This window comes from Terrapene carolina, unplaced genomic scaffold (genome assembly GCF_002925995.2).
Source record: "Terrapene carolina triunguis isolate 2854851 unplaced genomic scaffold, T_m_triunguis-2.0 Scaffold58, whole genome shotgun sequence".
Lineage (NCBI taxonomy): Eukaryota > Metazoa > Chordata > Testudines > Emydidae > Terrapene > Terrapene triunguis.
Window position 1 is genome coordinate 20,283,376 of NW_020664409.1, and position 14,830 is coordinate 20,298,205.

General features: G+C 39.6%; 1 protein-coding gene across 1 annotated transcript in view; it reads left to right on the forward strand.

The window, feature by feature from the left end:
• RTTN (rotatin) overlaps positions 1 to 14,830 on the forward strand; it is a 202,486-nt gene that overhangs the window by 132,591 nt on the left and 55,065 nt on the right. The window contains exons 33-34 of the mRNA XM_029914074.1: positions 4,891 to 5,083; positions 6,856 to 6,938. Of these exons, the coding sequence (XP_029769934.1) occupies positions 4,891 to 5,083; positions 6,856 to 6,938 (276 nt within the window). The remainder of the gene's footprint in view (positions 1 to 4,890; positions 5,084 to 6,855; positions 6,939 to 14,830) is intronic.

Genomic DNA, 14,830 nt, shown 5'->3' on the forward strand with positions numbered 1-14,830 from the left:
TCGCAGCACCACAAGCCTGCTCAGGACCCATTTGGTAAAAAAGAAGAGGAGGAAGCATATGGCCCCACAAGAGAGGCAGAAACAGCATACATTGCTCTCTTCTTCTGTACTCTGACCCACAAGTGCTTTGTAGACATAGACAGCGGTGCTGTTGCCTCTTCTCCACACTCCTCCAGAGCAGGATGTCATGACACCAATTTAACTTGGACCTCTCAAAAGTTTAGATTCTGCTAACACCTTTGATTTCTCTGTTTTGAGAATCCCCTGACTGAAACACAGGACACCAAACCTCTTCCCTTACCTCAAATCCACACATCATAATACGGAGGCCCTCTTCAATTACTTATGTAGCCATATGTGCAGCACTTCTCTTTTGGAAGTTGCGAGAAAAACATCAGCACTGGTGCTAATAACTGGTACACTCTGTTGGCACCAATGCCCTCATCAGCACCTGTCTCTCATTCTGCATAACCAGAGCCTTCCTTGTCTGCACCAGTCCCCCAGATCTGCAGGAAATTCTGCCTATATCTCAGGAATGGAATTGAAACTCTATCAGAGGGACCCTACAAGACTCCTTTGGAGGCACATACAGATGGCACCTCACAAGAGGGTCAACAAGCATTGAGGAGAACCTTCCTCTCTCTTATCTGTGGAGGCCAGAATACTATCATTATAGTGTATCCAAAACCAAATCCACTTCATTTCGCTACAGCTTGTAGGGGAGGAAAACATGAAGGTAGACTCTCAAATCTGTCTCTTGTTTTAGTCTTTGTACAGGACAGTTAAATTTAGCTGATGTACTTTTAGGCCTGGTCTACACTAAAAAGTTAGGTTGACCCAGCTACATCACTCAGGGTTGTGAAAAAATCTACATTCCTGAGCAACATAATTAAGCTGATCTAACCGCCAGTGTAGGCAGATCTAGCTTGATGGAAGAAGTCTTCTGTCTACCTAGTTACCTCCTCTCGAGGAGGTGGATTACCTATGCCAAGGGAAGCACCCCTCCCATTGGCATAGGTAGTATTTACACTGAAGAGCTACAGCTGCAGCATTTCAAGTATAGACAAGCCCTTAGTTGAGAATTATAATATAAAGACATTTGCAAGAGGTAGCCATTGTAACATTTTAATATTGGTTACAAAGATTTTCACGAAGTTGCTTTGTCTTTATAAAAGAATTTTCAAAGACTTAAAAATAAGGTGTGAAAGAATCAAATCACAATCTTCCAAGTGAGGTGTAACAGATTTGTAACTGCTATTAGTACTGATTTGAGTCAATGTAACTCTTATTAAGAAATGCAATTTAACTGAAATGTCATTTGTCACTTAAGTATTCATGCTGAAAGATATTATCAAACAAGATTTCAAGGTAACTGGTTGATTTAATACAGTAGAGAATCAAGTCACCAATTTAAAATGTAAAATTACTACCAGGATTAAACTTTGTACTGGAAAAAAATATAACTTCCTCCCCTCCTTGGTGTCAAGTGTAAGGTGATTTATCTGTAAACCATCTAACACAAGAAAGTTCAAAAGAAAAACTTACAAAAAGAACATGGAGAATAGTAAGGAAAAGTGTCATAGGCATGCAGTGCATTAAGATTTTTATCCCTGAGGCAAACATTTAAAAGGTTGTTAATAGAGAGTGCAGCCCAGATTTTGGATGTTAATGTTTATTGCATAGTTAGTGTAGTTATTTTTCTTGATGGCAGCAAGCTCTGTGTCTCCCACGTCTTTAAAATGGCATAGCAAACTTTTGCCATCGGTAAAAATCAACCCATATAATTTGATGTTATTGGATCACAACACAGTATGTTATCTCAAGGTTGTTGAAGTCAGAGCATGCTGTGAACATAATTGGTGAAAGACTTCAGTGCTTTTTAGCACACCCCTGTGGCCATGAAGTGCTTGGCACAGGATTTTTAAACTGGCATAGACATCTCTGGATATCAGAACCTGAACTCAATGTCATCACATTTATTGTCTGTAAAATTCCCTGATTATGCAGAAGTTGTGGTTGATATAATCAATGCATAGTGCTGATAGCTCTGTGCATATGGAGTGCAACCCTGTAACTCATTGTTAATAATTTACACAAAACACAGACGTATTTGTTGAAGTAACTGTTGCATTCTTATTGTGTTTCAATTGGTGCAATTGGTGCAAAAGGCAAATGTTGATTATTTGCATTGTTATGTATTGGGGGAGGGATAGCTCAGTGGTTTGAGCATTGGCCTGCTAAACCCAGGGTTGGAAATTGTGGAAGTCCAGGTGGAATTCTTCAAGGGCCTCCTTTCCGTGGGTCCATATGATGATGATGTCATCAATGTAGCACAAATAGAGGAGGGGCACTAGGGGACAAGAGCTGAGGAAGCGTTGTTCTAAGTCAGCCATAAAAATGTAGGCATACTGTGGGGCCATGCGGGTACCCATAGCAGTGCCACTGACTTGAAGGTATAAGTTGTCCCCAAATCTGAAGTGGTTGTGGGTGAGGACAAAGTCACAAAGCTCAGCCACCAGACCTGCTGTGGCCTCATCAGGGATACTGTTCCTGACAGCTTGTAGTCCATCCTCATGTGGAATATTGGTGTAAAGTGCTTCTACATCCATGGTGGCCAGGATGGTGTTTTCAGGAAGAACACCAATGCATTGTAGTTTCCTCAGGAAGTCGGTGGTGTCTCGAAGATAGCTGGGAGTGCTGGTATCATAGGGTCTGAGTAGAGAGTCCAAATAGCCAGATAATCCTGCTGTAAGAGTGCCAATGCCTGAGATGATGGGGCGTCCAGGGTTTCCGGGTTTATGGATCTTGGGTAGCAGATAGAATACCCCTGGTCGGGGTTCTGGGGGTGTGTCCATGTAGATTTGTTCCCGTACTGTAGCTGGGAATTTCTTGAGCAGATGGTGTAGTTTCTTTTGGCATTCTCCAGTGGGATCAGAGGATAGTGGCCTGTAGAATGTGGTCTTGGAGAGTTGCCTGGCAAGCCTCCTGTTCATAATCCAACCTGTTCATTATGACTACAGCATCTCCTTTGTCAGCCCCTTTGATGATAATGTCAGAGTTGCATCCGAAGAAGTGAGGTTTTTACCCACGAAAGCTTATGCCCAAATAAATCTGTTAGTCTTTAAGGTGCCACCAGACTCCTTGTTGTTTTTGTAGATACAGACTAACACGGCTACCCCCTGATACTAAACCCAGGGTTGTGAGTTCAATCCTTGAGGGGGCCACTTAGGGATCTGAGGCAAAATCAGTACTTGGTCCTGCTAGTGAAGGCAGGAGGCTGGACTTGATGACCTTTCAGGGTCCCTTCCAGTTCCAGTTCTATGAGATAGATGCTACATTACGCACACTGAAAAGAAAAAAAGGTACTGCTGTGTTATCACTCAGAATAACTTTATAACCCGGAGTACACTTTGTCCTTCTAGTTTGTTACCCACTTGTTTTTCTTCCAGCTAAGCTTAAATTCTGCAGAAATTGATATGTTAGGGCCTGATTGGAGGCCTATTGATGGTGACAGGAGTCTTTCCATTGACTTAAATGGGCTATGGATCAACTTCCATGCCCTTCATATGCCAACGAAAGCTACCACCAATGACAAGTTGTTTTCTTTCAAGGAATTTTTACACTAGTTTCTCTTAAATCAGTGTGAACTGCTATTAGGACTTCTTTTCAGAGTAAGCTTTTCTTGTAATGTGCTTTGTTTGAACGTTACCCAGTGTGAGTTCCATTGTCAAGTAATTCTTAATTATTGTTTACAGTCAGTTCAAATTAGGTCTAGTGAAATCTAGCTGAATGAATGTTAAGTTCATTGCATATCATGTTGGGAAAATATTTTTAATCTAAGAAGTCATTATAATAGTCTTAGATTGCAAACAGTCCTGTTAAGTCTTTCTCTAAAGGTGTAACACAAGTCTTCAGATTTATTTGTTTCTAAATTCACTGCCTAAAAATGAGTGCTTTAGAAACTTCTTGTCTTTAAAATCATTCCCTATCCCTCCTTGTATTTATTTAGCTGTGTCAGATTTTCTCTTACTGTTCAGTATATTTTATTTTCTAAATAGGTTTATATTTCTTATTGGATTGGAATGAATGGATACATCTTAGTGTTTCTGTAGCTTCAAACAGTATCTAATTTGTTCAGGATACTTATGTTTAGGGGCAAAGAAATTAAGTATATTAGAATGCTGTGAAGGTGCAGTGTCCTTTAGTGGATCTGCTGTCACCCCCAAACTCTTAATATTATTTTTTTGTTGTTAAAAGTATGGAACTTTCTGGGCAAAGAGTATGATGTGCATTGTAATGCCCTGTCAGCACATGCTTTAGCAGCAGCATCTATTGGCTTCTGAGCCAAGATTTCTAAGATTCCTTAAGTTATTTTAGCAACTTTAGCTTTGCTCAAAGCTGCTCCTTTTTCCCCTTTGAAATAAACTGTCAGTTGCTATTCATGAATAGAATTAAATGAGAAATTATAACAACTTTCTAGAGGCAAATTGTAAAGCTTTCCTGATGATCTATATAGGAGCAAGCACAGACTGAGATTCATACTCTTATATTATAATTAGCCACCGGAAGTCTAGTTGTTTAACTCTTAAGTTATTTTAAAACAACCAGTTTTTTAAAAAAATTGACTACTTGTGATTTACCAAAAAAAAAAGGCCTAAAACTGCATTCATTTGTGATGAATGCTTACAAACCCATATAATGTGTGACTGAACATGTTGCCATGATACAGAACAAGTTTGCTTATTTTAGTTAAATATAATTTATATGGTGAGACTTTTCTTCATACAGACTGTATAGTAAAGTTTGGGGCTTTGTTTCCCCCACAGGGAGTATGTTTTGTAATGTAGATTCCTGTAAAGAAATACATTTTGATTACCCTTGTTTCCTCAGGGGCCTTGTGTACATGATGAAGAGTCTGGTCTGTCTCATATAGGAAAACCTGCCCTTCAGGCTCTATTATATCATTGCCACTTCTATGAACATTTGAATAAGATGGTGAAGCACTGTTACTTAGGTCGATACACATTTGATTTGAATTGTTCCGTGGGAGACAGCCTCATGGCAGAAAAAAATGGCATAAATGGTAAGTGACATTATTTATAACTTCAATGGTATGTTTTTAAGCCAAATGCTCTTCTAGCTTGGAATTCACCTGTAGGTGTTTTTACAGAACATCGTGTTTATTCATTGCAACTGTCTTTTTAAATTGAATGTATACTTAAAGAATTAAGTTGTGTGTGTTATAAAGTTAGAATTGTTGGTCTCTTAAAGGTGTAAGAATTAAAATTTCAGTTCATCTACTCCAGTATCCTAGAGACAATTATGTATTTTGTATATGTGTTCATAGAAGTTATAGATGGAAAATACCTGTTAGATCATCCAGTCCATCTTCCTGCAAAAAGTAAAGATGATGGGAAAATACTTAAATTAATTTAACTTTTAAGAGGTGTGACTTTGCAGTACAATAGCAATGAGAAAGCTCAGGGAGGCATTGAATATGTGGCCTGTTCTTAAAAGTGAAGCGGCCTTCATAGCCTCTTGAGAAGACACAACTTGTGTGTCTTAAGGAACCTCCACAGGGGCTCTTAACGTAATGGTTCTATTCAGACTTACTCTGATATATGACATAGCAAGGAATGTTGTGTGGTGAATATAGGATATTATTTGGCACCTATGGAAGTAAATTCTCTTTGTCCTCATTGGGTGAATGATTGAACTCATACTGATGCAAGACAGGAGAGGAGAGTTAGCTATGACTCCATATATAGGTTGTCCAAAACCATTTTGTTTGTTTGATATAGTAATTTTTTTACTACAGCATTGCACAGACTCAGAGAATTCATGTCTAGGATCTCAGCAGTGAAATGATTGTACGTCACCTTGAAATTACTACTCCTTGAGCTAATTTCCAGCAGGACAACACCCTTACCTGTGTCTTAAATTAATGTACTTAGAGCTGCTCTATACCACAGAAAGGTGCTCTTCAATCAGAAACATAGTTTTGAAAAATCTGTCTACAGTCATTTTAGGGTCATTGTTGTCTTACACTTCCTCACATAACATTTCTTTTTCATTTCTCACAATAGGTTCTTCTTGGCTTATCCTATCTAGATTTCCTTAAGCTATTCTATTAATTTCTTAATGTTTGATGTATTTTCCTTACTTACACTCTACAGTGTTTTGAAAGAAGTTCACCCAAGGTGCAAAATATCTATTTCTAAGGGAAGAAAACAAACCAAAATCTATCTTGGACACTTACTGGATTTTTACTGCTGCAATTTTTAGTATTTTGTATATGTAATCATACAGTCTTGTGCTGTATAAAGCTAGGCAGAATTGGGTTTGGTAATTATTTTCATGGGAGACCTCAAAGGAAAGCCTACTGTAGTACCATACAGTGTATTGTTGGTGACATAGTATGTGGCACTTTTCATTCTCTGCCCACCTTTCCTCTCTTTTCTGGAATCCTACCGGATATTGGGGATTTGGAGAAGTGGTAGAGGGAACTGAGGTGGTTGGAGCACCAGGCCCAGTTTTAGAGCTCTACCCTTAGAATATTGGCATACGCCAAGGGAAGGGGTTAAGAGGAGCTCATGTGCACCTCTGTGGCCACTGCTAATAAAAGTTCTACTGTCTGAGCTGCCCCCAGCTGGCACATCCCCTAAGTGGGAATATGCAGATCCTGTCTCAAAGAACTCCTGTTACAATAAGTAACCTTCATTTGCTTAGTAACTTTATTTCCTTGGTTGATTATACCCACCTTCCTTTCCATGCTTTCTCTACCTTTTCGACCATAAAAATAAAATCTTAAAACAGCTAATTTTTTAACTATTCTATTATTTCCTTTTTCTGCAGATTTTGATGACTCTATTAATCTTTGGAGAGTTCCATCCAGTCAAAGCCAATCTCCAAGTTCTCAGTCAACATCTGATACTATGGTAAATGCCGAAGTATTGCATTTATATTACATTTAATGTTGTTTATGTCTGTTTTCTTGAAAATATTATATAATGTAAGTGCTAAAACTGTAAAAACTGAAAAACTAAGTTATGCAATCATCAAGCTTTACACTTGTTTAGTTTTAGTAAATTGAGTAAAACCTCTGCATTTAGTTACGTATGCAATTTCAAAAATAGTGGCTTAATTTGCCCAGTTAAATATGCACGTAAACTTCAATTCTAGAGCCTCTAAATCTGATGAAATTTCCTAAAAATTGTGTTCTAATTGAGTAAATCCAAATGAAGTTGTTCCTAGCTACTTTTTACTTTGTCCAAACTAATGCTTAATGGTTATACATCAGCATAATGTCACAAGATCATGACAATGTGTCAGAATATCATTGTATGCAGGTACAAAGTCACAACATCTTTTGGGCCCCAAAATGTTTTTAGAATATATGAAAATTCCACAAGCAATATTTGCAAGACATAGGACGTTAGCAAATCTCTTTCTGGCTAGAAGAATGATAGCTGCAATACAAGACTACAAGCATACATTATCCGTCAAGATATTAAATGTAAAGCAAGAGAAAATTGAAATGGATCCTAAGGGCTCAAAGAAGGGAGTCATAGGATCTCTGAAAAGGAAAAAAATATTGTACAACGTTCATATATTACCTGGTGTAAGTTTTACATGTCTTGTCTACTCAGAGTTTCCCAGATGTTAGGTCATGACTCCCCAGAAGGCTTTGAGATATTGCACAAACATTTTAAGTTTAGTAAAATGTAATTCATTAAACTTAAAATGATAAAAAATAAATGCAATAGAAACCCTTTAATGGTATGTACCTTGAGGTCACTGTATTGTTATAACCTGAGCACTTGAGGTGAAACTAGCTGTATGAGGAACATAGATACCTTATTATCTAGAACTTCCAGCCAAGGCTGCATTTCAGACAGCCGCCAAAAAAATGTGCCCGAAAGTATTCGCAAGACCTGTCCAAAAAGATTCAGGTCTGTTTTGAAAGAGGGGACGTTCGTGGTACCGATAACAGAATTAAAGAGGCACTTGGTCCACCTTGTAAAAAGACCGCAAACCTTAAAGTGAAAAATGATACCATATTGACTGACAGGAAAAACAACTTGACTGATGGATTGAGCATTACAAAGCACTCTGTTCAAAGGATGCCATTATGTGTGATACTGCCTTAGCTGCCATTCCCCAGCTTCCAGTGATGTAGGAGCTGGACCAAACACTAACTCTTGAAGATCTAGAGAAGGCTATCAAAGAGATTGTGCCTAGGAAAGCAGCGGGCAATGACCAGATACCTCCAGAGCTCCTAAAGGCAGGGGTGAGAGAGCTTGCGAGTGACATCTATGTACTTCTCCGCGCCTGTTGGGAAGAAAGCCATATACCCCAGGATCTGAAAGATGTAAAGATAATTACTCTATATAAAAATAAAGGGGATAGGGCAGACTGCAACAGCTATCAAGGGAAATCTTTGCTCAGAGTGGTCATCAAGATGCTTGGAAGGGTCCTGTTGAAAAGACTCCAAGTCCTTGCTGAGAGAGTCTACCCTGAGAGCCAGTGTGAGTTCAGAGCTGGATGCTCCATGACTGACATGTCCTTCACATTGCACTTCTTGCAAGAAAAAAGCTGTGGACAGGCACCTCTCTATCTAGCATTTGATGACCAACAAAAGGCCTTTGACACAGCAGGAATGACATCAATAAGATCCTGTTGAAAATTGGCTATCTGCAAAGGTGCTCTCCCTATTCAAGGAGTTCCCAGAGGGAATGAAGGTAATCATCCAGTATGGAAATGAAACATCATCCAAGTTTAGTATTGATACTGGTACGAAGCAAGGCTGCGTCTTAGCACCCACTGGCTTTGGTATCTTCTTCTCTATTCTTCTTAAGTATGCCTTTGGAAATGATCAATCTGGCATACTAATTGAATTGAGGATGTAAGGCAGCTTGTTTAACATCAGATGATTCTAGCATAGAAGGCATGGCACCCAACTTACTATTCGGGATCATCTTTTTGCAGATGACACTGTATTCGTCTGTAATTCACCCGATGAACTGCAGGTCCCGATGAACAAGTTTTCTGATGCTTGCACCAAGTTTGGCGTGGTAATCAGTATCAAAAAATCAGTTGTCATGTCATGAAGTACCAACATTCTATCTAAAATCTATGTCAATAATGAGGCTCAGGACAACATGGATCACTTCTGCCATCTCAGCTCAATTCTTACCAGCTCACTTAACTTGGATAGGGAACTTGATGCTAGAATCGGCAAAGCTTCTGTTACCTTTGGCAAACTTACCTCACGTATTTGGAACAACAGGTTGCTAACCCTGAACACAAAGGTGTCTGTTTATCAGGCTTGTGTCCTTAGTATCCTCCTTTATGGTTGTGAAAGTTGGGTTACATACTCCAAGCAGGAGCAGAGATTGAGCAGTTTCCACTTCCATGGTCCTAGAAAAATCCTTGGAGTTACTTGGGACCAAACGGATCACCAATAACGAGATCCTTGAGAGAACCAACCTACAATCTATGCAAACTATGCTGGACTTTCACAGGCTTTGCTGGTTGGGACACATGGAGTACATGCCTCAAGATTGTCTGCCGAAGGCTGTGCTCTATGTCCAACTTAAGACCTGCCCACAACACAGAGGAAGACCAAAGCTCTGATACAGTGACAAGGTGAAGTAAGGCCTCAAGAAATTCAGCATTCCCACTGACAAGTGTGGAAAAAACTGCCTAGAATCATTCAGTTTGGAGAAACCAGGTTAAGACTGATGCAGCCACTGCAGAGAGCCATCAGAGCACCCAAGCTGAGGCCCACAGGCGAGCCAGGAAGCAGAGTATGCTTCAACTGCCATCTCGTGAGTGGACCTGTAGCCACTGTGGGAAGGTTTGCCGCTTGCACATAGGGCTTTTTTCCTATACCATTGCTAAGCACCACTGACGGACCAACTTTGTTGCATCTCCTTTCATCTATCAAGACATTGGACAGCCATAACCAGATGTGTATCTTTAAATTTGACCTTTATCTAATTAAAGGTACCAAGAGAAGATTACTCCAAGCCCAACAGATGTCATGCTTTCCCCATCAAACCTGAGAGAGAGCCTAGATGGCTTAATTGGTGAGAAACTGCAGGAGCATTTATGTACAGTGCAGATTAAGTCTCACTGACCCTAAGTAACTGAGAGTTGCCAGCTAGTAAACCAAATCTCCAGCAGGAACTGCTCTTTTATATTATAATAGAAATAAAAAAAAAAATCCAAATTCTTTGCCAGAGTGCTAATCTCTGTAAACTGAAGCTGCTCTTTGTCTCAACTGGTTGAACTTCAAGATTCTTTATGGAGGCAACTACTGCCTCTTTTCAGTTAATCTCTAGATCTGTTGGTTTATTTTTTGACATACGGAAACATAATGGTGTTCTTTTTCTTTTAATGAATAATGATGGTTTTGAGTGCCACACAATTCCTACTTTCATTAAGCTATCTTATGCCAAAGACCTCATTAAAAATGGGTTCCTAATGGTCTTAAACAAGAGTGTTATTAAATTATTATCGTTATTTTTGGCTTCTCCTACTTTTGACCTACTTCTAATGTAGAAATCATAAGAGCTTTCACTCCAGTTAATCATAGAAATTGACTGTTGCTGAGAAAACTAATATAATACCTAGTTCTTATATAGCAATTTTTCATCCATAGAGCTCAAAGTGCTTCACAAAGGAGATAAGTATAGTTATCCCTATTTTACAGATGGAGAAACTGAGGCACAGAGAGGTGAAATAATTTGCTCAAGGTCACACAGCAGGGCAGTAGCAGAGCTTGGAATAAAATTCAGGTCTCCGGGGTCCAGTCCAGTCCTTTGACCTATCTATTTGTTCACACTGCCTCCTGTTGCAGGATCATATATTGTAGGATCGCTCTGGGTTGCTGATTTTATACCATATCTGCATCTTTAGTTTTCTTTCCAGTTATCGTATGGATAGTGGAAACATGTAATTTCTACTTCTCCGAGAAAGTGTTTCCTTTCAGCAGATAGAGTATAGTAGTCAGATGTGGTGAAAGTACTCTTAAATAAGACGTTTCTTTTTAACTTTCCCGCTAATTAATAGTCTCACTGAACACAAGTGACCATTATATTATTTTTATTTTATTAGCTTTATATTAGAGTATTAGGTGTCCAAAGACCTCAATCAGTATTGGGCCCCCAACATGCTCAGTGTTGTACAAAGAGATAGGACGTTGCAGTCCCGGTCCAGGAGTGCTTATCATGTCAGCATGACCAGTTTGCAGTAACTTTTACAGAAGGTGGCGCGGATTGAAGAAACTAAAGCCATCTCCGAAATGTGGCCATAACTTTCAGTGGTGACCATCCTTTCCTAGGGAACCTTCTCATTATTTTATAAATGTGTGTTTATGCTCTGGATCCATGGCTATCAGAGTGTTATACAGTGAGGTGTTTAAACCTTGGGATGGAGCTCTCACTAGAACTGATTATTCAAGGTCTATTAGGGAAATTCCAATAGTTTGTTTTGGGGACAGGGTTAATACTAATGGTAAAGAAAAGAACTTAATTTGTAAGTAATGGTAGATGAAGGACAAAAACTCAAATTTCTTTTGTAATTTTTGTTTACATTTATGCTTTCCATTTTATTAGCTAACTCACAAATACCCCTTACTTTTCTGTCTTTTCCAATCTTCAAAATCTTTAGTTTTTATGCCATAAGAAAGTTAAATTACTTCTGGTGAGAGGACATAGGTAGTGGTAAAAATATCCTTTTACTGGATATAATGTCTTAAGTTCATCACCATCAGAGGTGATAAGATCTTTCCTTCCTAGAACAGCAGAACACTGTGAAAATGACGTTGTTGTTATTGTATTGTATGTGTCCAGTTTAGATAGCAGAAAAATTTTGTTTTTAAGCTTTATCCTGCTGTGATGCTGTGAAGCCATTACCAGCAAAGGTTTCACTGGTGCAAGAAGCTAACTAGGTACATGTTTATAACCAATTTAAATTATTATGGATTTTTACTTACCTAAGACCTTGTTTTCCTTTTCTTGGGCTGTAAGGTTCAGGCAGCTTGACAACACAACGTAGGGATAAGGAAACTGTAAAGTGTACATGTTTTACCTGTACTATATGCTGTGCTACTAATGGTTTCTTGAAGTTTTGGATGACCATAATTGAGATTCCTTCTCTAAGCTTATTCTGTATGTAGTAATGAACTCATTCTTTCAACACCTGGGCACACTTACGCCTTTGCTGGTTTATGTAACGTTATTTACTAAAGCTTTTTCTATGACTGTTGGAGAGTTTCTTTAAAAAGAAACGGATTTATGGCTTTAGCCAATCATTTAAAAGATTTTGGAGTGAAGGTGCAGTGCTAAATCAGTGCAGAGTTGCCCATAAGTGGGCATCTCTTCACTTTGCTGACCATTGTGACTGCTGCTTTGTATTTGGGCCTGGGGTTTTTTTGTCAATCAATCTTCTGATTTTTTTTTAGTAGTTTGGGTTTATTTTATTTCTGGATCCTGACCTTTACTGAATTACAAGACAGCTGTGCTACACCTTTCTTTCTGCATGTACCAAGGCAGTTCAGATCTGTCCATGGGCCTGCAGGGATTGCCAAACCTGCCTGTGTCAGATTAGCTGCTTCTGGTGATGCAAACGGTGGCGATTCAACACTCCTGTCTTACCTGTTAGCTTCATAACTTTTGAAGTTGTTTTGAGGAAGTTGCAAGCAAGGCTTTCATATTATCCACTTCTTAGGGGACTTTCTTTCTTTTACTTTTATTTCTTTCTCCCCCTGTCCCTCCCAACAAAGCTGAGCAAGTCTAAGACTAAGAGGTGAACCCCATCTGAGAAGAGACCCTCTCAGACCCTCAGATCTCCCCAAATTAGCAAACACTTGCTTAGAAACTACTTCACAGAGACATCAATCCTCTTGAGTGCTTGGGATTCAGCAAACTGGTCTCATTCAAGGATTTTTCTTCATGAGTGAGCCCAAAGTTCCCCCTGAACAACCTGGTCTGGTCCACCTCTAAAGGGGTAAACGACAGACTCCTGACCCTGATTCTTAAGTGGTCAGTTAAGACCACTTGACAAGGAATCTGACATCCATTTAGACTCTCCATATGTGCAAAAGGAAGATCTGAGTTCTGTTAGGATGATCCCCTGCACTTCGTCTCCAGTTATATATTGGAGAATGAGGAGCATCATGTATGATGTGAATAAGCTCAGGACACCTCCACCAGCATGGGTTATGACCTAAAAGGAGAGAACAGACAAAAAAAGTAGTTGGTCCTCAGGGGGGACTACCATATACTCAAAAGGTAATCAAAAGGACTACCATATGCTCAAAAGGTAATCAAAAGGACTACCATATGCTCAAAAGGTAATCAAAAGGACAACCCCCCCCAAAAAAAAGAGAGAGTGGATAAAGCCCAAAAGCTGTCCTGATGCTCATCGATTTCCACAACCTCTAGCATCTCCCCCAAAGAAAGGAAGCTCCACTTTGGATCACAGTAACAGTGAAGCTGAGAAGCATAAGGAAATTTTTCCATTCAACTTCATTCCTTTTTCAAGGAGGAATGGGAAACTTCTAACAAAGGGAAAAGGCTCTGTCAGCAAGCTTTGAAATTCTATAGGATAATAGAAACTTTTTCCTTCACCCTCCCCAAAGCCAATATAGCAATTGTACTCCCCATGAAGAGTATAATTCCTGCAGACAAAAAGATAGAAGCCACTCTTAGAAACTTCTTCAGAATCCCTGATAGCTTTATTTGCAGCCACATGTTTCACTAGAGCCACAATATCCCAGTACAACAAGCTAAAAAGACCCAATCATCATATAAATTCAACTTGTATTATGGAAAATATCTGTAGCCACTGCATTTGTGATTCCCTGAAACTGGTAGCAAGAGTTGTAGCTAATTCAGTGGCTGGATGTCACATCTGGCTTTAGCAGATAGCTATTTTAAAGCACATTCTTGGTGCCTCAAAACTGTCTGGTGGACTCATATTTGAGAACTATGCATAAGTTGGTATCTGATGACCTGGACAAGCTAAAGCTTCTCACTCCAGCGAAGTCCTAGGCTGACTACAAACCCTAGGCAAGGGCAGAGGTTCCTTTTTAGACAGATCCAAAGCCCATTGAAGTCAGTGGGGTACCTTTCAGTTGATTTTGGTGGGATTTGGATGAGGCCTTTTGTTCTTACCTACAGAGAAAGAGAAGGGAATCCTCTTGTGCCAGGGGTAAAATCTGGACATGGAACACCCAGAGGAAACCCAGATCAGGTAACAAGTCCAACCCGTCCTTCCATTCCAAACAGTCACTGTGGTTGTAACCAAATGTCTCCATCCTGAAATAAGTCTAGGGGCAGGATATCCCACTGCTCAGATGCTTGGTTCCAGTTGACTTCAGATTGGTGGGCATTGGAGAATGTAGAATGGATACTTGCTCCACATTGCTTATTCATTACTTCTTTAAATTCAAGAGACACCAAGAAACATCAAACCATCTGTGAAGAATATCTGTATTTTTTATGAACATTGTGGGAATCCCCATTTGTTTGATATTCAGTGGGTGACAGATATAAGGAAGCCTTATGGTTAACTCAGTGCTATGGGGCTCTGTAGGACTGCAGGAAAAGCAGACAATGGATGTAGTTAATTCCCATCCCTGGTATTCGACACACAGTACAGGTGCTAGTTCCTTTGTAAGTTGACCCATGCCATGCTCTCATCAGCAGGCAGGCAGGTGGCCCTGAAGGGAGTGGGAAAAACTTCAGGCAGGAGCTTCTAAACAAAGGGACTTGGCAAAAGCTAAAAGATATCCTGGGACCTGAGCAACACCTGAGGGGGG